Below are 26,161 nucleotides of genomic sequence, written 5' to 3'. Positions count from 1 at the left end.
ATGGTTTGATGCTGGGAGCTATCTGTAAAGTATTAAATAATGAACGAAATAAGCATCAACTTCCTAAATTGGAAAGTGATAGACAAGAAAGTTACTGTTTGCCCCTGGGTGTAAAGCAAATGAGAGAGAAATTGTTACAGCAGCTTGGTGCTGTTGAACAAATACCTCTAATCTCTGGAAAATAGGAAACCTCGGGAAGGATATAATAATAGTGTCCTGCTTCTTCTTGCTTCTTCCACAACCAACACTCAATTGCAATACGAAAGAGCCGAACAGAAGTCCCAGTTAATCAAACCAGAGAGGCATGTTCAAAACTAAAAGGCAAAGCCCGTCAAAGAAAACACAATAAAACAACATACTAATTAGGATTGTAAGGCTAGAAAACAAAGCCATTGCTTTTTACAGAATGTTGAAATGGGTTCAATAAATTAGACTGTTGAAAATTATATTTAATTTATCTTCTGAATTTAAAAGTAAAGCATGGTCACTATAAAAATAGAAATATTCATTGTTAATAATTTCCTATTTCCTTCCAATAGCTTATGTTGAGAATATTTTCTAAAGTAATAAATATTATCTCAAAATGTAGTATTTAATTATTAAATACTACTTCATCCTTGGTGTATCATAATTTAATTAATCATTTTGTTCACTGTAGCTGCATTTTGGGGTATCTTTCAACTGCTTTTATTAGGTTTGTTTTACTCATTATGAAAAAAAGGGGAAGAAACATATGATACATAAATTTATTACTTATGTTATAAAATTATAATTCAATATTGTCCTATATCTTTAATTAACTGTAATACTGGGAACAATATCTAAGACTCAACTTGACAGGATTTAATAGAATTTCATCATTATGTAAGTATCATGACTTATTTAACCATTTAATTTTATTATAAAAAGAATGTAGTAAATATTCTTATACATTAAATCCTTGTGTGATTTTCTGCATATAACTTTTATTCTGAAATACTTTAGCCACAGAAAGATGCTATCATATACACAGTATTATTCATTCTGGTTTGGATGTGTGTAGTGTGTTGTGTTTGTGCAGACACTTTTCCTTTTATATCCTTTGCCATATTTCCCTCAGTGAAGCATCAGTTTGTCATTGCTACCTTCTAGAACATTGCCCAGTACATACTACGCATGTAGTTAAGATTTGTTGAGTTAATCAATTAATTTTCTTTTCTAAGTTAACCAATTTTCTAGCAACATTTCTTGCATAATGTAAATGTATAATTTAAAATATATTTCATTTCTATTTAGTTTTTAAATTTATGAATGTGTTTCTGTGCTCTTGCTTATATTTAATTTCCTTGTATTTGTGCATCAACACAATAAGATTTAGTAATTATAGTAGTTATAACATTTTTAATAGCATACTAACCTGTCCCTCAATCTCTGCATATACAGTGTGGGGCAAAAGTAGGTTTACAGTGTGAGTATGAGAAACAGAGTTTATTCCTGTATTATTATTTATTAATTATTGAATTATTTTCTATATGAGCAACTGTAAACCTACTTTTGTTCCACCCTGTCGTTTTATTTTTCAATAAAACACATCCTTGTTTTTTTCAGAATATTTTGAGTTTGTCTTTTATTCTATTGAATTATATTTATGAATTAAACTGAGGATTCCTAACAAGTTCCAAATACGAAGTTTTCCCATTAAGAAATTATATCCTCATTTATTTAAACATTCACCAATTACTTGTTAATTCCCTTAAATTTATTTTAAGGTAATGTATATTTATGTTACTATTGCAAATTGGATCTTATTTAGCTTATATGTTCTAGCCACTTTATTCTATTTTGTTTATAGGCTTATCATCAAAATCACTTACAGTGTCATTCTGTTAACTCTAGAATTTTCTTCTGGATCATTGTGCATCTACCTTTGCCATATTTATATCTATTTTTTATTTATTTTTATTGCTAGAAATTGCTCACCTATGTCAACTTAGTTAATAGTAATAATAGTGAAAGAGTAACCTTGTTCTTTAAGGGAGGTGAATGTAGTGTTTTATTGCTATGTCTAATGCTGACCATTGGTTTTGTCTTGTTAAAAAAGTGGAGTTTTTTTCTCTAATTAACTAAATGCTTTTGTTCAGGAATAAAAATTTAACCTTATCTGATTTTTTGCTTTAAACACACTAATATTAAAATATCTTTAAATTGTTAAAATAAACTTTATACAGTAACGTCATGGTGATTTCTTTTTATTATACTAGTATAATTCATTTGCAGGTATTTTACTTAGTATTTTTCACAGGTGTTTATAAGTGAGATTGGATAATGGAAAATTTCCCCAAGACAGTTCTGTCAAACAGTACTTAGTGTTCTTAGATAAATAAAAGGTTTTTGATCCAAACATTCAAAGGAAATACATCTGGATGCCTAAAGAGAAGATTGGCTGGCTTCCCTTTCCCTGGTTCATCTTTGCCACTGGTTGAGTGTGGTAGCTGTCATTCCACCTTTTAAATGACAGAAATGAACAATAATGAAAGCACTTGCTCTTATGAAGCACTTTTTTGAGTTGGTGGAGACCCTCTACCTAGGGATCCCTGACTGCAGCCCACCTGACAGAGGTGACACCTCTTTCCAGCTATGACATCTCCTTAACCAAGGCCATCCTACAGACTCTCTGCTGGGACAGGGGAATATGCATCTGTACCTTAGGACAAGCACATGGCTCCCCTTTCCCCATGTCTCTGTGTCTCTCCAATCTAGCAATTGGTGGGCAAGATTCAGACAGAATTTATTTTCACTTTTTCTAGGCTAGAACTTAAGGGAATACATACCACAGAACCTACCAAATGTTCTCTGAATGTTCTCTCACTTGCTTTGATGTAAGGGGAAATCATGTTTTCTTCATCTGAAAAATGGAACAGCACAAAATTCTGACAATTCTCTAAAGGGAAACTAGCTCTCTTTTTAAAGCTCACATATTTTTATAGGCAGGAAGTAGATGACGGCTAACCTGGCAGAAATGATTTTAACCTTTAATGGCATGTCCTCAGGTGATCATAAAGCTTGCTTTAAGATGTGAAGGCACAAGGCACCTACTGGATTTGTCTCAAACTTTGGACCTCAAATTTTGGAAAGCTTTACATTTTAACATCCAATGTATATGATTGTGTGTATGTACCTTAATTATACATTACTGTATAATAGATATTTAACAGTGATATATATTTTATATGTGTGGATATATTTATATGTTTATATAATATATAGATGTACATTTTCCCTAGAAGTTTCATTGACATTTTCATAGTGCTTATTTATGCTTTTAAACAATAATTTAAAAATGTTTTTTATTCTTTTGATTTATATACTATTTTTTGCTTTTTGTATTTTTTTCATTTAAAATGTCTTTTTCTGAAGTTGCATCTTTTTTTCAGTTACTTTTGCTATTTTTATTTCAATTATGTAATATTTTTCATTTATATAATTTTTCTTATTTTCAAAAGTGGATTATATTATTTTTTTACTTTCTCAATTGAATTTTTAATTCAAACTTTCTCTCTTGTTCAATGTGAAATTCTTTTAAGGCTCTGCGGATGTCTCTGAGTTCAGTTGTAGCTAGTTTTAAACATCTTTTTATGTTTTGTTTTGATTTCTAAATTTCCTAACACTGAAACATTTATTTCTTCTCTGACGCTTGTTCGCTTGGTATTTAGAAGAGTGGGATGTATTTGCTCTTTTTAACATTTAAGAAGTTATTTCTCCTTTTTAAAAAGTTTTGAAGCAACATATATATAAGAGGGGTAGGAAATTAGACAACTCCAGTACTAGTGGGCATGATTTTACTGTGGCAATTTTCCTGTTTGCTAATTCTGTCAGATATCAGTTCTGTTTTATTTCCTTTAATTTCTTTCTTTCTTTTCCTCTAAAAAAAAGTACTTGTCTTTCTTTCCCATATAATGTTTTTGCTTTTACTGATGCTCAGTGATTTATCTCATTTCTAAATATAAATTTTCTCATCATTTTGATATAATAACTAATAATTTCTGAGGTGCAACATTAAAGCAAACTCATCTTGAAAGGAGTCTTTCCTGCCCTCTGCATTGAAAGTCACATGCGTGGCATAGCTTCCCAATGCTCCTGTGAAGATAGTTCATGATCTCTCTGCCTTGATTGTGGAAAGGTCTCCCTTGTGTCTTTCTAATAAAGGAGGTTATGAAAGAGATTGAATGAATCTTTTTAATATTATCTATTGACCATGTGCTTCCACACAAAATCCTCCTTTCAGGAGTGAAAGTCCAATCACAGTGGCTCCTCCCATAGCTGTGCACCCTAGCTATGGTTTGGGCAGACACTGAATTTGGAAGGAACATGGAGGCACCAACATTGAAATGTCACTTGTCTTATCTTAGAGGTGTCATTTTTTTATGTTGAGTTGCATAAAGGACTTGGTAGGCAATATGTATATATGTTACATATATACTTATTTATACATATTTATTTATTTTAAAAGTTATACATAATACATATATATATTTATTAATTTCAGTGATGTGGTACTTTACAGTGAATGGATAGGCATATGTAGCTACACACCAACTCTTGGCTTTGTGAAAGCAGATAACAGCATGATGGCCATTCTGTACCCATTCTCCACTTGATAGACTCAGTTGTATAGCCACAACCATGGGTATGGTCCTTCAGGCTTCCTTCTGGCATTACTGCCTGACATGTTTGGGATAAGAAATATCAATTTCTCTAACTGTATGACCACCACACCTTGTATGTGTGAGTTTCAAATAACCTACAACATTGGGGCCATAGAGTTCCATTCTGTGAGCTCTATGCTTTGCCCTCATTTCTAACATTTGTTATATCCAATCTATGGGTTTAGTGAACTAGGGTTAGAATCATGTCTTGGACATTTGAAATATGATCATCAGAAACTCTTGAAGAAAGATAATGTTAAAGATTAGAAAACAAAGGTTAAGATTGCATGAATTCTGTTGAAGTCCAGCCCCTTAATTTGCTTTCTATGAAACCTTGGGCAAAGTTTCTTCCTTGTGCCTTGGTTTCCTCATTTCTAAAATGGGGGTCATAATCATATCTACTTCAAAGGTTATTATGAAGATGAAATAGGTTAATGTATATTGCCCTGGCCAGGTAGCTCATTTGATTGGACTGTCGTCTCAATACAGCAAGGTTGCAGGTTCAATTCCTGGACACATAAAATAATCACTCAATAAATTTAACATAAATAAGCAAAACAAATAGTTGCTTCTATCTCTTTCTCTCCAACTTTCTCTTTTTATAAAAAACCAAGAAAAAAATTTAAAAATAAAGTTAATGTTTGTACAATACCCAGTGCCATGCTGATTTTCAGTTCTGTATAATGGTTTGTTTTTAACTTAATACCACCTTCCCAATTTTGGGGATGACAATTTTTAAATCGTCATCTCCTTTATTTTTTAACACTCAGTTTTTTGAGTGTGAATAGTGAGGTGTGAATTTAGTCAGGGCACAGAGTTTTCTGTGGGGGTTATGTCTTTTCATTCAGCTGTCTACCTTGGTGAAACATTATTTTTGGTCATCAAAATTATTCAAGAAAGCTTCTCCAGAAATTAAACTAATTCTGTGTGAGAACCTACCATCTGCGACTATCCATACATAGAAATATGTTTATACCAAGAAAATATTAATTCATTTATGTATACATATCATATTTAAATATTGGCACAAGTCAAACACATAAAATCAATTTATAAACATTTAAATATCAATTGAATATGTTATGTGATAAATGTTTAAAGAGCCCTTTCAAAATATAAATGTGCTTTATTCATATCATGGGTTGTATAGCCATTAAAAATATTACATGTAAAGATACTTTATTAATTGAGAGAATTGTCAGAGATCATATGCAAACTTAATAAAGGAGGAGAAAATGTTTTAAATACTAGATGACTCCAACTTTGTAAATGACATATGGCCTGTATATATTTATTCAATTAAAATATTGGAAGGAAATATACTTAAATATTAATAATACTTATCTCCTGGTTTTGATTTTTATTTTTCTTAAAAATTCTATGTGTAAACATGTAACATTTTTCTAATTAGAAGTTAAAATTAAGCTTCATTGAAATGATGCATTTTGATTAAATCTAAATCAATTATCTTTGAACATATCATATTGTTATGAAAAATACAAATTCCAATGATGTTAAAACTGTATATATTAGCCACTTCCAGAAATAAATTTAGTAATGACTAAAACTAGTTTTCAGTGGTCATACAAAAGAGCAGGATTCTGGACACAGTAAAAGCATCAGTAGTTGCTGAAGGTGGTGGGAGTGATGTATCTGTGAAGAATAGAATTTTTAGGGCAGTGAAATTGCTCTGTGTGATACTATAATGATGAATACATGACATTATATAGTGTCAAAACCCATAAAATATACAGTAGCAAGAGTACACCAAGCGTAAACTACGTATTCGGGGTGAGAATGATGTGCCACATAGGTTCTTCAATGATAACAAATGTATTGTTCTTGTGAAGGATGTTGGTGGTGGGGAAGTCGTGCATGTGTAGGGCGGGGTAGCACATATATGGGAATCTGAACCTTCCCTTCAATTTTGCTGTGAACCTAACACTACTCTAAAAATATCTTAGTTATAAAAGAAAAACAAAACATCCTGCTCATTGACCCAGAAATATCACTTTTTGTGATGTATAATCAAGAACATTTTACTAATCTTATGAAATTTTTATAGATTTTTCCCCACACCAAAAAATTGAAAATATTAACCTATACACAAGCATTACTTAAAATTTTGAGTGTTTACAGGCCTTATGAAACTTGCAATTTACTTCCAAAAGAAAGAAAAAGTAATGCGTATTATAATATTGATTGTGGAGTTATGCATGGTAGTGAATAAATTGAAGCAATTTGAATGAATAATAATAATACAATGTCTAATAAGTCATAATATATAAACAACTGAAATTTATGTAGCCTTTAAATTAAATGTTTACAAAGACAGCACATTACCATGGCACAGGATGGTACATTGTGTTTTAAATTATAATACAACATAACAGGACAATAACTTCCTAGTAGGAAAATATGAAATATGCACATGTGGAAAATGAGACAGCAATATGAAAAGACACCACTTACGGTTTTAGCATAGTTGAATTCATGGCTATTTTCTTATTTTTAACACTGTTAGTAACTTTAATTCTAAACTAATGGCAAATAGCATATCAAAAAAAAGAATTTTTAGTAAAAATCTATTTATGGCATCAGGTCTCTGTCTCTTCTTATTCATTGGACAAAGGACTCACATGATTATTTTGTGAAGCACAAAATAAAATTTATAGTTAATAATATAATAACTATGTATGGCACCAGGTGGGTACTTGAAATATCAGGGACCAACTTTGTAAAGTATATGATTGTCTAACCACTGTGTTGTACACCTGAAACTAATACAAAATAATAATGTAAACCATAATTGAAAAAATGTAAAAATATTTTTTAAATGTAAAAAAGAAAAAAGAATGACCTGTTTCTCACACTCATATAAAGCTTTCAGCTGGTTTTGTTTATTTGGATCCAAGAAAGGCTAAAACTACTTATATCTATGTCACACAATTTAATTTTTAAAATATCTCTGCATCTGCTTTCTTATTTGATTTAGTAGTTTCTTTTATGTTTAACTTAAAATATGAGAGCATTCAGTGAAACTGTCAATGAGAAAAAAGACCAGTTAATAATTTCTTTTTATAAATCTGTATTTTTTTTATCTTACACACAAATTTTTACAAACTTTATGTCAAGGTAGAAAAAGTGGCAAATGTGGACATTTTACTATATTTAAATATTTGCTCTCAATAAGCATAATTAATGCCCAATAGAAATTCTAAAAAATAAGGTATTATAGAAAGAGTCTAATTTACAGAGAATTATAGTTTAAAAAAAGCCTTATTATACAAATCATTTTTTAAAATATTCCTATACATTGTTTTAGTCTTAGATGTGACTTGAGTTTTAGTCAGTATTTTACTTAAATGCTTTAAACATATAGTTATTGGCTTGGTTTTTATTCATTGTTTAAAGGCTGATGGTGTTGTTTTATTTGTTGTTTTACAAAAATAGATGATTTTGTCTTTCTTATAGAGTGGAAAATAATGTTGTTAAAAAAATAACAAGAAGTTGAAAAGTCCTGTTAACAACAATATAACAATGAAAGGGTCCTGGGACATATCTATCTCTACATGAGGAGACATTAGCTAAAGTCATGGATCTTATTATCACTTACATTTAAAATATTCTCAGTTTATTCCTTCACCAGCACACCTCAAAAGAACACAGGTATTTTTCTCTACAAAATTCCCCTGTCTCATTGGCAGAGAATTTCCTGTCTAATGTGAGGTGAGTGAGATAAGAGGAACACCTGGCAAGGACCCACCCTCAGGGATGCCGACTGTTCCTCACAGGCTGAGATGATAAAAGCACAGATAGTAGTCAGCAAGAGTTCCCTCCACAGATGCACATTTACATGACAAAGTCAAGATTATTATTAAAGTGATTATTACTGCACATTTTAATTTTCAATAAGCAGTGTATCTCCCCTGAAACAGAGTGGAAACATAATGGGACTCAACCTTACTGGAATGTCAAAGGACACATATCCGGTGTTGTATCCCACAGAGTTGTGCACATAATTTTGAAATGTTTTCTTGGAAGAAAATAAAGGCGAGACATACACATTCCTTGAAACAAAGTTGTTATCACAGGTACAAAAGATTGTTTCTGGTAAATTTTTTTAAAATGACAACTAAAATATTTTGCTGGCCATTTTGCTGTGTGTGACATACATTCTTTATTTTAAATATGATCAAATGGCTTAATAAAATATAGGTACGATGGAATGGGTTTTTATTTATGTATTTAAAAAGAAAAAACAAGAGAGAACCAAGACATTTCCCTCTCATTATCTTTAAATATACACAGTGGTCAGTGGTAAATATGTAGCCATTTGACAGTGAGATTTAGGTTCTTCCATTTGCTTCAATTTAACAACGTATCAATTCTTCAGACTTCTATTGATGAAGACATAATGCAAAAATTGTATAAAACAAACCTTACAAAATAATTACTATATTTTCTTGCTGCATCCATTTCCTATGAAGCATGTCTGAATTCAAGGTCTTCCATGCTTAAGAGTTTAGACATACTTAGGTGAGCTGTAAGGGAAAAATCTTAGGAAAAGAGTGTAACATTGAGTTTTAACACACCCTGTGTGTTATGCTATGTGTGCAAGCACATGTGTGCATGTGAGATTACTTAAGCCCTTAAATTTATATTGATTTTAGAAAGAACAGTATCAATGTAAAGTGTAACAAGATTGTATAGGTGCTTCATCAGCCTTCTAAATATATCAAAAGCAAGTTTCATAACTGTGGATTTTTTTTCTATTTTGATTTTGTAAACAACCACATGGAATCCTTATAACTTTAATAAATAACAGAACTTAAAAAGATTTGCTGTTTTTGATTCAAGTATTTTACACCCTGCATTAATTTATTGAAGACTAAGAAATTTAGACTTTGGAATTTTGATGCAGATAAATTATATAAATTATATATGAAAGAATAGTGCTAGTCAGGATGTTACTGGAGAGTCGATAGATACTGATTTGTCAGAACAGCAATCACAATCAAAATTAAGTAAGAAAATAAACCCTAGTTTTTTTCATCTATTGTGTCCCTCAAAAACAGGATTATTTCCAATTATAATGTGGAAGAGTTTGCATTAAGATATTTTAGATATCAATAAAGATCTTGTGTACCCAATGAGAGTGTGTCACTGCCTCTATAAGAGTAGAACATCTTCAGGGTCTCATGCCTTCTCTGCAAAACCCCTTTCTCTGGCTTTGATAGTTTCACAGAATGCAGTTTCTTTAAAAAAAATATGGCAAATATTGACACCAAAATCTGGGGAAAATTTTAATGCTCAAGCTTTGAAGTATAATTTTTTTGGTCAACTCTTTATTTTTTTATTACCTGTCTTAGTACATTTACTTTTTAAAAAAGCACAAAGGCAATACTGTCTGTTTATGCATGGACATTAAATGGAGCATTATAAATGTCTTATTCATAGGTTCATATACAGATTCCAATAATTTTTGAGTCTTACAAAGACGGACTTACAGTCATTAACTTTCTAAAAGGTTGTGTTGAAACCATAGGATGACAAATGACCAGGTAACATCTGAGTTATAATGATTGAATAATGGTATTCAATTTGGAAGGAAGTTGAAGATGAACTAGAACTAGATCATTCTCTTTATTTGACCAATGGGGTCATGGAGCTACTGTTCTAACAGACAAGTTAGAAGCTTTCACAAAGATGACTTTTAGTATCATGACTTTCTAAGTCATTTCCAACAATAAGAGATTGCTTGCTATCACACAATTCTTTCATAGGCAATGTTACACGTGCAATCAATACAAGTATCTATGACAAAAAAAGTCATCAAAATATTAGAAGCCTAGTACTCTTCGGTCTGCTCACCTTTGCTGTTGTTATCGCATCTTCACTGGGTGTCCAACACTAACACGTGCCCCCCATCACTCCACCTTCACCTCACCAGACTTCAAAGTGCACCGTAGTCAAAGGCACCTCTCTAGGGACCTTTGGGAGAAGTTGACTGAACTTGTAAAAAATGTATTTGAGATCATTATACACTGTAGGGACAGCAAGCATATCCATCTGTGCTTTACTCTTCATTTCTAAGAGATAATCTAGCAGAGATTTTATTTTAGGATAAAATATTTTTATCCTAAAATATTTTTATTTTAGGATATTTCTGCTTACTTAAGAAAGAGAAATGAAAAATGCCTGTATTATCTCAATGTTTCCAAGTTGGCTGAGCCCTACATTTGATTTTCTTGGCATTCCAGAAGGTCATCACTTTAATATTTGTCAATTTAAGCAAAAACAAAGCTACCAAAATAATAAAACACCTAAATTTAATATACATATATTTTACATATTCATATATGTTTAAATATGTATGCATGTGCATTGTAGTCACAGTAGGAAACTGGTTACTAAAAGGGAACAATGGGGACCCTAAAGAATGAATTTCTTGCTTTACTCTATTTCTTAAAAAGGAAAGAAAGAATAAAAGAGAAAGAGATAAAGCTTAATATTTAAAGGCCTCATTTCCCATGAAATGTCGGGATACATTTAAAGTTGAGAACATCCTAGAAACATTGAACTGGCTTTTCCTGGATGAAGACTGAATATCTGAAGATGGAGGCACAAACACAATGTAGACATGCTATCACCGTACTGAATCTACACAACTGAAGAATAATAAAAAGTATTTTTATATATAAAATATTTCCTAGGTACCAAAAGATCAAGTAAAAAGCCCACCTCTCCTGCTGTGTTTTTAGGTATACTACATACCGACTTGGAAAATGTTTCACAGCACTTGTCTCAGGGCAATGTTTTCTGGTTTGACGGGGCTGGAATGGAGGAACCACACTCTCCCCTCACTTAGGGAGGCATGGTTTCCTAGAGCACCATGCGGCTGGGTGGGTGTGAACCGTTCCTGCAAACATCCAACACATTCTGGTGGACACCTGTTTACTGACAGCCTTAGGCACAGTCCCCAGAAGCCTCACTCAAATTGTTGACGCAGCTGTCATTCACTCTGGAAGCCAGTGTACGCTCTTGAAGTCTGTTTGGCCCTTCTCTTTGTAGCAGGTCTGATATGTCATTATGGTCAAATCAGACTAATTTGTTAAGTCTTAGAACAACACTGTTCCTCCTCCTGAAGTCCTTGCTGTTGTTACTTAGAAATTATGTAAATCATCAGAGATATGAGCAATCTATAAATATTTCATCCTTAACCCATGGGAAGGTAGATGATATTGGAACAGAGTGTAAAACAGAGCACTTCATAATGTGCATAGGAAAATCAGGAAGAAAATTTGTATACCAATTATCCAACATCATTTCTACTAATTCTCATTAGCATAAAATTGGTCACATGTTTTAAACAGCAACAGTCCATTGCAGTCACTGGCAAATCAGTATAGCATATGCTTTATAAAACAAAAAGTCATATCAGAAAATAATTCAGAGTAAAAATAATGGGTGACATTCCTTTTCCAGTTAATAACAAATATGCAACTTAATTACAAATTTCCAAATACCTGTTCACATAATAAAGACAAGGAAAATCAAGCCAAATCAAAGGTGTCTTGTATAAACAAGCATTTTGTCATAGACACAGGAGCTTGAAGGACAAGGTCCCAATGACTCCAGATGTTTGCCATGTTAGCTCAACCTTGAAAGTCTTGATGCTGTAAACACTTGTCTGCTGGTGCCTAAAATTATGCACTTTGCGATGGGACCTTTTTCAGAAGAGAGCTTCATATTCCAAAAGGAGACAAATGACCACTGAAAGTAACCATTAATATTTATTCTTTATGGAGGATTTTTTCGTGACTATCAGGATGTAACTATATAGCTAAACTTCACATCAGACTGCCCAGTGTGTATGCCTGATGACCATGACCCTCAGAATGCACAAGGGTGTTTATAATCACATAATACATGGCTCTACTTTTTTTAAAAAAATAAGGGGTTAGATCAAGACTTATGTTTGACTGATAATCTTCAATCTTTTCAGAGTAAATAATATATTAACATAACTATAGTGAGTCATAGAGTACATAAGCTCCTAATTAGGTAAATTGTGTAGAAGTCCTTCAGATAAACAACATTTCAGTAAGAAAACAAAAACAAAAAAACTAAGAACAAGGTTGACATCAACAAACTTGTGAGGCCTTCCAGTTAATGTTTATAATTGTAATAAATTTCAACACAATAACATACACAACTTAGTGGGGTCGGGGTTATATACTTGTTAAGATCATCTTTCCAAAGTTTTCCCAAAGATATTGTCTAAAAAAGATAAGACCTTAGGTCAGGGGTCTCCAAACTTTTTACACAGGGGGCCAGTTCACTGTCCCTCAGATCGTTGGAGGGCCAGACTATAAAAAAAACTATGAACAAATCCCTATGCATACTGCACATATCTTATTTTAAAATAAAAACACAAAACAGGAACAAATACAATATTTAAAATAAAGAACAAGTAAATTTAAATTAACAAACTGGCCAGTATTTCAATGGGAACTATGTTCCTCTCACTGACCACCAATGAAAGCGGTGCCCCTTCTGGAAGTGTGGTGGGGGCTGGATAAATGGCCTCAGGGGGCCACATGCGGCCCATGGGCCATAGTTTGGGGACCCCTGCCTTAGGTGATCCAGAAATTAAAAAATTTATAAACATTTTTTAAAAGCTAACATTACCTCTATATTTAAAACAATGAAACTATAATGGGACGACAAATGAATACCACAAACTTTGTGTTGAATATAAAATGCATCTCTACCAAAACATTTGCAACATCAAAATTTGAGTTTTGATTAAATAGTATTGAAAAGAATACTATGTTCTTTCTTTTCCCTGTATGGCATTGTGTCTAATGAATGTTCTCAAAGAGCAATTTGCAATGTATTCTCAATAGAGACAACTTAACTTCCAATAAGAGTTGTATATATTCAGTGTCTGATTTTGAAATAGTTACATTCCCTTTTAAGGAAACAAGGAAATTTTAACCAAGGTTTTCCCAAGTGCAGTAAAAGAAATCTTTTATATACTTTCAAGTACTGTGCCTTTTTATTTAAAACAGTGTAAACATAACAACAACACCAATAATTATAAAACGACTGGTTATATGAACACTATTTTCTTGAATGCCCCCTTTTAAGTAAGGGTAAATAAAACAGACAAATCTTCAGGAGAAGTTTCCGTTCACCTTAGCAGTGGTAAAAATATTGCTTTATTCCAAATGAACATACAACACAATTTACTGTTCTTTTGGGGACTTTTGTGAACTGAATACTCTGGGTTTTGTGATTCAACAATATATTCTTTCCATAGTAACCACATAAGCCAATGTCTTGGTCCACAAGTTGTAGACTTGCTACAAAGTAAATAGTAATAAGGCTCATGAGAAAGTAAAAGATAACTGTCAATTTGGTCATTGGCTTGTGTAAATAATTTAAATGATTCAAATAAATACACATCTTCAATTCATCTCGTGATGCGGATACCATCAATGAGCCTATAGTTGTTCCTTTAAGAAGTATTCACATCAGAAAATGGTCTAGACATTGTCAAGAGTTTTATCGGACCCCACCATGCAAGTGACTAATTTAAGAACTTACTAACTGAACTTTATACTTAATGGAAAAAATTAAAGTGAATAGACCTAAGAGGGAAAGTTTTTTCTCTGAATACTAGATTCCCTGATGTTTCAGAACAAATTTTAGCAAGCTGAATACGCACACACATGCACATACATACTCACAATGAACACTTGTGCACACAGCATACCAGTCTTGAGGGAGCAAGCTCTCTTACACACATACACACACATTTTCACACGCGCGCGCACACACATTAAGAAATACTCCTTTGGCGCCCCTAAACAATCTAAAAAAACATTTCTGTCATCATGATTTTAGTGGTGTGACACTGTGATTTTTTTTGTCTCTTTTTCTATAATGACTTCATAACTCCCTCTGAGATTCTGCGCCTTCAAATTTCAGAGGAAGCTGGCACGTAAGGGTAGTTGAGATCCCCCCGTGGTTCCCTCTATCTCCTTCTCCTTCCAGAGTCTTGGTGCCATTCTTCAAAAATGGAAGAGAAAACACTACATTTGTTGACGTGACATGACCTGTGATGAGGCTGTCGAGTGAAGAGAAATTTAGGGGTTGGACTGTCAAGCCAAATGGCAAGGGCCACACGCTCACTGGCACACCCTCTCTCAGGAGGCAGCTTGTGTCTTTGAAACGGGGTGACCGCCAGCACTTTACGAAGACACTGGTGCTGTGGGGCTGAGGGCCTGAATCGCCCACATCTACTAAGAACCAAAAAGGACAGTGTTAGTACTAACTGAACTGTACTCAGAATTCTACCCAAAAGCTTTAGTTGTCAGCTTTATCCCTCCTGAAACGTTTCTTTGCCTTTAAAAAAATATTTTGTTAAAAAACACTATGATATGAGGGCGATTAAACTATTTGGTTTCTTCTAAGTAGATGCTCTTAAATTAATGCATATAAATAATTTGTATTTAATTTCCTCTCTTTCTTGTTGAGCAAAGCATAGAATGCACAAGATCCCTACATCTCAAGTCACTTGGTCAATGCAGAGTCTCTTTGTATTTCATTTCTTAAGACAAATTGTGCCTGTCGTTCTGATTTGGCCACGGGACTCAGGGGGAGAAAGGCTGTGTTTTCACTGGCGCTGTCCTCGGCTTCTACACTGGCCAGTTCGTAGTCTTCTGACCGCCTGGCATCAGTCAAAATTTGGATCTGCTCCTGGACAGTTTCTAGCAATATTTTCACTTCTTGCTGTTCTGCTATAAGACAATCGTTGACTGGAATACTCACATTGACAACATCAGCAGAGTAGGAGTTTTTGCACCATTTGATGCTTTTGACTTCGGAAACCCCCGGCATTTGCATGCAGGTTTCCTCCAGACCCACAGAAGGGATGATGGGCACGGAGCTGGCCCTTGTGGAGGAATAACCCCTCAGGTCCTGTTGCTCCAAGCTATTAAAATAGGAGTTTGTCTCTCTTGAAGGCAGTTGCATATTTATGGATGCATTTTGTTGCGGCTTTAAACCGGTGGATGAATACCTGGAAAAGAAAGCAAGCGTTAAACATTCTTCTTTCTGCTAAGACTTCTCTTCTTTCGGGCACTACCCAGTCCACAAAGCACCGCCACATGCACCACCTCACTGACTTCTCACAGCAACCCCAGCAGACGGATACTATGCTCCCAGTCAAACAGAGAAGGAAACTGAAGCTCAGAGAGGTGAAGTGACTTGTCCAAGGTCACACAGAAAAATAAGTGACAGACTGAGACTCAAACCCAGATCTTCTTACTTTAAGTCCAGGGATCTTTCAACACACCACAGCTGTATAGGCAGGTGGGATATAGTCTTCCTGACCTCTATCCTAGAATACAAAGTAAATGGGGATTGAGCAGGTAAGTGTGGCCCTTCCATCGTGACACATAGGAAACCCACAATGGCATTACTCCACTCCATCAGTGTGACCACCCTCTCAGCCCTGGTTCATCACTCATGTGACCACCCTGGCTGGGGGAACCGGGCAGCCCAACATTCAGCAGGAAGGTACAGCCCTGAGCTTTTCTGCTCCACATGGACTTTAAGGGAATGAAGGTAGTTTCTTTTGGCACTTGGCTCTGTAGGAACTGCCTCACTACAAGTTGCTGAGTCTAAAAACCATAACAGGGGCATACAATTCTTCCCTTTGCCCAGGGATGAATATGAAGTGAGTGCCACAGGGCCTCCACCACTTTAGCCACGTTCCTTCATGCTTCCTGGAGCCAAGTAAGGTAGCTCACTGGTGTATGTCAAAGCTTGTCAGGAATGCAACATGCCATTTCAAGTCACTTGAATATTCCAGAAGCTGGCTAGCCCCTATCTTGCCTATTCAGAGCTAGTAAATTTCCCAGTTCCATAAAGCAGGGTTGGTACATCAGAGATTCATGGAAATGTGATTTGAGAACTAGGACAGTAGTCTTTATTCTGTTTCTCAGTTATTTGTCTTTAACTTAAACATTAAATTCAACAGTAAAATGGACACATAATCTAAGCATATCTACCCTGCATATAATAAATATTTTTCCCAAGTCTTACATTATAATGTAATTAAAAGTTATGTTTATTCATGGAAAGAATAATCTCTGAAGTGTGTAATGTAATAGAAGTCTTTAATGTATGGTATGATGGGAATAATTCTGTCTTTCTATCAGACAGTGAGACAAGATGGGGAGAAAAATGAGGTGTCTTTTATTCCCATCCTCTCTTACTGTGCCTAGTACAGGGGTAGTAACCAATAAATCTTGATGAAATAGAAACATAAATACATAAACATATCTTAGAGATAAACACTTTACCACCCAGAGAGTGTCTATTTCAAACATAATAACAATAGCTAACATAGGCACAGTGTTTTTAAAAAGAACTTTCACCTTTAATTGTCCCACTAAATTGTTTTTTAAAACTGTGTGGTTTACTTATTATTATTACCATGTAATGAATGAAGAAACCGGACTAAACAGCAGAGGAAGAAGTTGAATTTTCAGTTACTATCAAAGCCAGAAATGAGTGGGCGTCCAAGATGCACTAGAACACCTCTGAAAGGATGTATAGTCTTTACTTGTGCGAACTATATAGCCGCCACATACAAGGCACTTCTCCAGGGGATCTTCTTCCTTTGTCTTTATATAGAACTGAAAATCTAGGCTGAAGAGTTCTAATCAATGAATCAATTTCAACAAGAAAAAAGGAAACAAGTTGGGGGGTACTGTGTTCTATTAACAGCATTAATATATATGAAGATATAGAATGTATACTATCAGATTCAACAACATCACAGAGCCAAATAATTAAGGTAAAATTGTATTTCACGTGAATATCCTTAGAGTATATCAGTGAGTAAGATCTAAGAAGGTTTTTTTTTTAATTTTTTTTTAAATTTTATTTATTCATTTTAGAGAGGAGAGAGAGAGGGAGAGAGAGAGACAGAGAGAGAGGAGAGAGAGACAGGGGGGAGGAGCTGGAAGCATCAACTCCCATATGTGCTTTGACCAGGCAAGCGCAGGGTTTCGAGCCAGCGACCTCAGCATTTCCAGGTCGACGCTTTATCCACTGCGCCACCACAGGTCAGGTAGTGAGTAGGATCTAATAGGTTGAAATGTGATGGGGAGAGGTGCAAATTCTTATATTGGGATCTAAACACAATTTGTAAAACTATTATAGAAAGGTGTAAATATTTTAGAAGATTCAGTCAACTACAGCTTCAATAAGTCAACAATTGGGGTGTGACTAAAAAGTGAACAAAAGGCAATTCAAGAAATGTAAAGCAGTCTTCTAATGTTCCTAACTGCTGAAGTAAGGTAAAGGCTTAGATGACAAAGAAGGATTGCAACTGACTTATGCATCACCTTACAAGTCAGTGTGGGACACGTGGTTAGAAATAACTGAAATCTAAAATGTTACTCTAACATGAAGGTGTGCTTTAAACAATTGAAACTCTCCAAAATATGATTTTATTTTGGATCAGACATGATTTCAAGTCCCAACGTCATTTTTAGAGAAATTGTAGCCTCACTTTACTTTTGTCATGTACACTATCAGGTAGTGCTCCTGACCTAGGGGACGTGCACTGAGATCTAAGGACAGAGGCGTCTGCGCTTCGGCCAGAGGCACATCGGTGGTCCTCACTCCACCCCGGGAGTTGCTGTGGGTGTCCTGGTTCTGGTGTTGAGTAGAAGCTGACCACTCTTCTCTATAAGGTTAAGTGAGAGCTAAATTTCTAGATATTATCTGGATTAGAAGACATTGGGTCCTGTATCCCCGAGAGTCGATCACTCTTACACAAGAGTGATCCATGAACTTGTCATTCATTGACTATAAAATACCAGTTTGGCCTGTCCTTCCTCTGATCCCTCAACAAAGACATTGCAAGTACATTTCCTCAAAAACTATGTGCACCAAAACATCCTTTAAAAGGTGAAATCTTCCAACAATTAGTCACTTGGTTTCATTCCCAGTAATTCGGGAGTCAGGCCAAGGAACCTGTGCTTCCCTAGGGGACTGCCAGGCCCCGCCCCTCGTGCACATAGCTTTGGTATGAACGACTAAATCCACCTTTCCTCTGAGGCCACACAACTAGAGGTCCCATTTGCACACCCTCATCCAGGGTTCCCATTCCTTTTTTGGTCTAGTGGTTCACTTAGTCAGAAAGGCCAGTACATAGTGTTGGTCCTTTCTACCTGCGGCTGGCCACTCAATCTCTGCTCTCTAGTGCATTCATATAGAAAGTTCCTAAAGAACAGCTGAAGCATGTAAAGCTGCAAGTTAAGTGAGATCAGTATATTTTGTGTCCCTTCTTCTCTGAAGGTGGCCATCTAACTTTTATAACTCCATTTCCTTCTGTTTAGCATATGGATACATTTGTTTGATTTGCCTGCTATAACACAGTTCAGAGCCCTGTGAGCCATAGACATGGTTGTTGCTGACTCACTGATCAGGGGCAAGGCTCTTGAATCATCACCACCTCACGCCTTCCTTGGGTTCCAATTCACTAAGATAGCTGCTGGGTTCAAACTGGGCTGAAGTCAGCGCCAAGGAGAGAAGTCATATTCACTGGAAAATTGTTGTTTTTAAGCACTGAGAATGAGATTGCTCCCTGAGATTCATTGTGCTGAGTACACATTGATTTATACTTAGAGTCACCATTTATCAACACTGGTGCATGTCACACATAGGAAAATACACGTGGCCAGCCAGCTGGAGAGAATATGCCAATTCCAATGATGACTGAACCAAAACAAAAGTACCACCATGTAGACAATAAGTGTAAGACTTCCAAGAGGTAAAAGATAGAGCAGTTCCTAAACATGCAGTGGGAATCTCTGAGCCCCTGAAGATTCATGTATGTCTGGTGCAAGCCCATGCCCAGAACAGGCTCAGAGCGCCCTTACACCTGGGACACGTGAAATGACAGACAAAACATGCCCAACCGAAAGAAACATAGTATGAACTGAGTCTCCTTTCCACTCGCACGCATGCTATTCCTAAATAACAGACTTCCTCAGTGATTTAAGAAGGAAAGTGATCATGAAACATGATGTGTGATCATTGGAGGCTAAATGCAAGCCCTTTTTCCAGATAAAAGGCAAAGAGAAATGCTAGCTACTTCTTGACTTACATTACACATTTTAGACAACAGGGCTGTTATGTTGAATTTGCAGCTGTCAACCCAGATTTGTACCAAATACATTTTATACTACCTTTGGAATTGCTTCAAAAGTATAAAACCCAGCCACAGGCTATTTATTTCCTATCTTCCAGTCTTCCTAACAGAATCCGTTGCTGAGCTGTGTCAGGTGGGGCATGACCACACATATATCTTGCCCAGAAAAAAAAGACAACGGTGATGCTCTGTGATGGACCTCCTGCCTGCTTTGGCCTTCAGCTTGTGCAGTGTGGAAAAATCGCCCAGGCCAATGCAGCATAGAAACCTGGCCTGACTCATCCAGAGAGATGAAAACTAGATACAACAAGAACCTAGCTTGTGTGAGGGAACAGATTCTTGACATTTCTGGAGTAAACCCTGATTGCATTACTCAGTACTCATGACAATAATACCAGTACTACCTCTCTGCTTACCACGTGACAGGTACAAGTTCTTTACATGCATACTTTTAAAAAATGTACTCAGCAATCTTCAGTATGGCTTTATTATTTTCATTCAAGTGATAGATGAGAAAACTTAAGCTTAGATGATAAAACTTTCTCAAATTCACATAAAGTGTAGGTCCAAAGATGAAATTTGAATGTCAGTTTTAATGATTGGTTGAATACTATGTTAATTAGGTGGCTGGTGACTAAAATTCATCCTATGTTTCACTCAGCACGCCTTGAGCCCTATAAGGATCTGTGTCCACTCCGAAGAAGGGACACTTGATGCACTGTAACAACGGTTCTCAACCTGTGGATCACGACCCCGGCGGGGGTCGAACGACCAAAACACAGGGGTCGCCTAAAGCCATCGGAAATACATATTTTATTTTAAAATGTATTGTATAATAAGTATGTATTTTCCAATGGCTTTAGGCGACCCCTGTGTTTTGGTCGTTCGACCCCCACCGGGGTCGCGACCCACAGGTTGAGAACCGCTGCTCTATAAGGAAGAATAGCAGCCATCGTGTCCAAAGCCCATCTTTCTATACCTGCAACATGAATGGCTCTGGAGGTCTGAGTTCAGCAAGTTGTACTTGGAGAGCATGCTGTCAGCATTAACTGAGACATGTTTAAAAATGTTTGTTGAAAGGAAATACTATCTATGTTACAAGTTACTATATAGGGTGTTGTCCACATTACTGATCCAGAGGGTTAAGTAATTTTTTTTTCAAAACTAACAATGAAAAAACACGTTAGTCCTCCCAAGAAATTTCTAGTTTTTTTCAATCAAAGACAAACTCTAAGTTGTTTTAACAACTCTATAATAACACAATGTTTAGATATCTATATATTTATTTTCTTGCTGTCGTTATGTTTATTTTCCATCTAATATTTCCCTAATATGCTTTCATTGTACCTAGTCTTTTAAGTTAGTTTATCTTTGTAGGACAAAGATAAAAGGAAGTATAAATAGCTAATTGATAACAAAAATCTATGAATAAAACCACAAAGAATATAACTCAATTTAAAGCGATAGCAACAATGACTGACACACTCTCTAAATTCCACTGCTTTCAGACCTACCCTTGGCCAGGTACTGTATCCTGGTCTGGGATCCTTGATTCCTCAAGTTGTTGATATGCGGGTCCCACAATTCCGCCCCGCCTGCTTCGGGGTGAGGGCGGTGTCCTTCTGAAGGCATTCTTGTGGAGCATGCCACTCCTTTGTCCTGGGCTGCAGCATGAGGACAGACTCCGGCTGGGGTGAAGGAAAACAGCAAACAAATAGATCATAGAAATGACCTGCAAGCTGGCTGCTGATACTTTTCTTCCTTTTTTTTTTGTTTGTTTCTTTTTTTGTATTTTTCCAAAGTGAGAAGCAGGAGAGGCAGACAGACAGACTCCCACATGCCCCTGACTGGGATCCACTCAGCATGCCCACCAGGAGGTGATGATCAGCCCCTCTGGGGCATTGCTCCGCTGCAATCTCAGCCATTCTAGCACCTGAGGCAGAGGCCACAGAGCCGTCCTCAGAACCCGGGCCAACTTTGCTCCAGTAGAGCCTTGGCTGCGGGAGGGGAAAAGAGAGATACAGAGAAAGAAGAGGGGGAGGGGTGGAGAAGCAGATGGACAGTCTTCTGTATGCCCTGGCCAGTAATTGAACCCAGGACTTCCACACGCTGGGCTGGCACTGTACTGCTGAGCCAACCAGCCAGGGCCAGCTCAGACTTTTCAAACACTAAATTTGTGCCCTGGCCAGATAGCACAGTTGGTTAGAACTTCATCTCAAAGCATAGAGGTTGCCAGTTCGATCCTTGGTCAGGGCACAGAGAGGGACAGCTGTTCCTGTCTCCTTCCTGATCGCTCCCTCCTCCTCTCTAAAATCAATAAAATAAAAAAAAAAATCAATTCTAATTCAAACACTGCATTTGCACCCCATAGGCCAGCCTCCACCCATGACTGCAGTTTATCTGCTAGGAGGGGATCAGTAGTTGTCAAATCCTGAGACAAAGAGAAGTTCCTGTGTCTCTGGCTTTCCAGTGAAGAGTCCAATGGGCTACAATAATTGCTTCTCTCCGGCCAAAATAAGGGGTGGGCTGAAGGAATTCTCAAGCTCCTGATTCCCATCCAGACACATTATTCAAGCTACAGTAGCTGTCTCAATAACAGAAATAAAAATGGCTTTGTTATTATACACAGACGAGAACCAAACACAGGAAGCCCTGAAGGGGCTTATGGGGACATTTTCACTTGTGTTACTGGTAGAATAAACAAAACTTATTTTAATTGGCATTCTCTCCCTAACATATGTGCTAAATTTTCAGCTCGCTTTCTAAAATTTTCATCAATCTTGAGAAACTAAATTATCTTTCTTCTTTAGTTTGCTTTTGCTGAGCATCTCATTTTAATGCATATATTTAAATACCCAAATAGTTATGGTTTTAGATGCCATCAATGGGCAAAAGATGTAGTGAAACATATATTTGAGGTTGTATTCCTATATAGCTCATGTTAAACAAAAGAGCAAACTCTTTATAAAAACTGATTGCTAACTCACTACTGATTCCATCTCCATCCCCATCCTCACCTCCCTGTATTTAACCTCTTCCCCAGGGAGCAGTGAGAACTTTGTTCCTGTATGCACATTCCCTGAGATCGGTTTATGCAATCCAATCATATAAACTATATAGAGAAAACTGAAAAACATTTTCAAAAACTCAATAAACCTATCAAGTTTCAAAAGGAGTGTTAACACATATCACTTTATTATTTGGAGTTCTGTAACTTTTTCTGCACTAATATTACTGTGATTTCTACTTCATAAATAGAAAACAATTTCTCAAATATTATTCAAGATCGGGGTTTGAGAAGCTGATCAGAGTTCATATTCCTCAAGCCAGCATCAACTTCCTGACTTAGTGCGAATGCCAATCATACTTGACATTAGTACAACTTAAATCTTTATTGTAATATTTCTTGTATGTTGAGTCCTAAAATGCCTAATGGTAATGGGCCCCTAATAGGTTGCTAAGCCAACAAGTTTAAGGAGTTCTCTAAGTGCCCATTTATTTCCGCTGTTCCAGCTTCTATCTGTACCATCAAGTGACAATGATGGAGTCTGAAAGGTATTCAGGCTTGGGTGCTAGAATTAACTGCACCTGGGTGTGCACATTCAGTCTATATATTATTAGCAGCATGATACTGGGGGTCATTTTGGGGGGATTTACAAAGGTGTATTCAGCAGCTGATGTAAAGGGGATTTATAAAGGTGGGTCATTTACAAAGGTGTATTTAGTTTTTGAGAAAAGCAGAAAAAGCAACACAGGCTAGATACTATTGTGTGACAGGGCTAGAAACAATGGGAAGCTGTTGTTGTCCCTATAACTGAAGGGACAAGGGGAGGCAGCTGTTATCAGAATAGAGAGATAAAGGGGTTGTAAGGAAAGGACAACTTGGCAGGCACTTTGGCCCCAAGCAGCCAAGCAGGGAGGGAGGTGGCAGAGGTCCCAGGAGCGCTCCTTAGCTCTTCAACTCCTTTGGGTGCCTCACGCTGAACCGACAGCATCAGAGGACAGGGGAGTCTACTGGTCTCCCCGCGCACTGGACAGTGCAGAGAGAGGTAAGGCCTAGGCATGGGTGGAGGAGCTGCAAAAGAAAGAATCAGCATAATACTTAAGTCTCTTCTTAGGATTTGGGGGTTAAAAGGGCTAAGGTATACAAAGTGTCCAGCACAAAGTTTGGCACATAACAGGTCTTAACACAATGAGTTCCCCAATTCCTCTCCCCAGATGACAACTCAAAGGCCCCTAATCACTGAAAACACTGGACTTATTTCACTATTAAAAAAATCTGCTTACATGTTATCTATAAATGAGTTATATTGCTGGCAATATAATGCAGTAAGTATGACATGACATAATAGATTTCTTCTCTAAAAAGAAAGAGTTCTTTTGTCTAAAAATGAGAGACAATGCTTTGAATTAATAGCATTGTTTCATAAATAAGTTATCCAAGTAAGTCAAATTTTACTGCACAAAAATATATTAATAAATCATAGCTAGCCAAACTGTTACAACAGCAAAGTCTACCAGTATGAACTACTAGTGACCCATCTTAAAAAGCAGTGCTCTAACTATTGATCAATCAATTATTATTCTAGCCTTTGAACCCAATAACATTCAGGAAGTTATGGAGCAGTTTGCAAGCTGTATAAATCAGTGACCAGGTTATCAATCACAGAAACATTTAAGTCTACTGCATATTTTACAAAACAAAAGCTATGATATATTAAACTACAATTTACAAAGTTCTTGAGGCACTTAATAAATCAACCCTTGCTTATCTATCAAAACATAATATATGCCAACAAATACTGCAATGTCACTGAATGAAAAAAAAAAAAGAAAAAGAAGGTCTCTTAAAGACATCCTTATTTCCTAAAGACCACAGTAGAAGCCAAGTTTAGGAGTGTATCAATAAACAAGGAGAGAGTCAGACATGTGCAGCTCAAACACATTAGAAGCTGTAATCCTTTCTCATCTCAACTTCAAAACATTTATGACATAACAGTGCTAGAAGAATATTATACTTAATTATTTTACTTGACTCGATGGAATACCACTTTAACATGTGTTATAATCAGCAGGGGAAAATACTGTTTTGGAAATAATATCCATTTTCTAAAAGGCTGGTAATTTTGGACTTATTTCCCTAATTAAAGAATTTCTATTAGCTCCAATGAACTGAAATGATTTTTTCACAGGGAAATATCTGTAAATGCTTCAATTGATATAAATCAAAATTTGTAGTTAATAACTAAAGCAATTATCCAGAAGCTAACCATATTTCAACCCTGAACTAAAAATATTTAAATGACTTAAAAAAACAGAACAACCAGCAAACCCTTAGTATCTCAGTCTTTATTCATGTAGAGTGACAGAAAACCTCAAAGTAAATGTATCAGCATTGGTAAGATCCTTTTTGGACTCAGATAGATGCAAAAGAGAAGACAGTTCTCATGTACAATGCATGCTTCTCTCACGGTGGTTTTCAAAACACTGCCTAGATATGTAAAAATCAATATTTATCTTTTTATTGTTGGGAACACCTATAGTTTTTTGTATTTTTTCTTTTTATAAATTACTATCTCTTCATAATGTTTTACATTTTTAAAATAGTAAGAATCTATAATGTTACTAAGAAAAGAACACTTAAATTTTGGGACAATTTCTACAAAGATTGAGGATATGCATTTAGATAACATAAACATCATGACTGTTCCGGCACCAGTCCCACACTTTGGCGCTTGTTCTAGAACAAAGATTTTCAATTTTTGGAGTTCCAAATTCCTCATGTATAAAACACAGTATGGGACTAGAAAATAATAAAGAGGGTTTTCAGCCTCGGAAGACCATAAAATTTATAAGATAACTTCATTTTTGGCTTTTTCCCCCAAACAGCCAATTTCTATGGTCAGTTTGTAAAATAGCCACCCCACTGATAACAGATCTTAAAGAGAAGATTGGCCAAGATTCTTCCCCCTGGGAAGTTTCCTTTGTGTTGAGAACCATGTTAGAAGACTTGGAACATGTCATATCAATTGCCTGGGGAAGAATTAGTCATTAAATTTGCAAAGAGTGATAAAGCAGGCTAGAAAAAAAAATATTTTAATCGTTTTTCAGAATGCAACTGTTTCATTCACTGCAGCTTTCATGGGCATCAATGTTCCTTTTAGGTTTTTTTCTAGGCATTGCAGCTTGCTGGTATCTTTGCTTTACCTCCTGGGAGGTGTCTGAGCTTCCT

The 26,161-nt window shown here is 35.8% G+C and overlaps 1 protein-coding gene across 4 annotated transcripts in view; it reads right to left on the bottom strand.

Annotated features, from left to right (window-relative positions):
- Positions 1-13,377: 13,377 nt before the first annotated feature.
- Positions 13,378-26,161, bottom strand: part of NRG3 (neuregulin 3) — a 1,278,837-nt gene continuing 1,266,053 nt past the window's right edge. Inside the window, exons 8-10 of one of the 4 annotated variants that reach the window (XM_066243724.1) lie at positions 21,444-21,617; positions 16,027-16,098; positions 13,378-15,777 (exon numbers count right to left, since the gene is read on the bottom strand). In XM_066243724.1, coding sequence (XP_066099821.1) covers positions 15,270-15,777; positions 16,027-16,098; positions 21,444-21,617 — 754 coding nt within the window. In that variant the 3' untranslated portion in view covers positions 13,378-15,269. The remainder of the gene's footprint in view (positions 15,778-16,026; positions 16,099-21,443; positions 21,618-26,161) is intronic. The other 3 variants (XM_066243723.1, XM_066243726.1, XM_066243725.1) reach the window with 3 other exon arrangements.

This window comes from Saccopteryx bilineata, chromosome 9 (genome assembly GCF_036850765.1).
Source record: "Saccopteryx bilineata isolate mSacBil1 chromosome 9, mSacBil1_pri_phased_curated, whole genome shotgun sequence".
Taxonomy (NCBI): Eukaryota; Metazoa; Chordata; class Mammalia; order Chiroptera; family Emballonuridae; genus Saccopteryx; species Saccopteryx bilineata.
The sequence above is the reverse complement of the archived record's forward strand: the minus strand, read 5'-3'. Positions and strand labels throughout refer to the sequence as shown.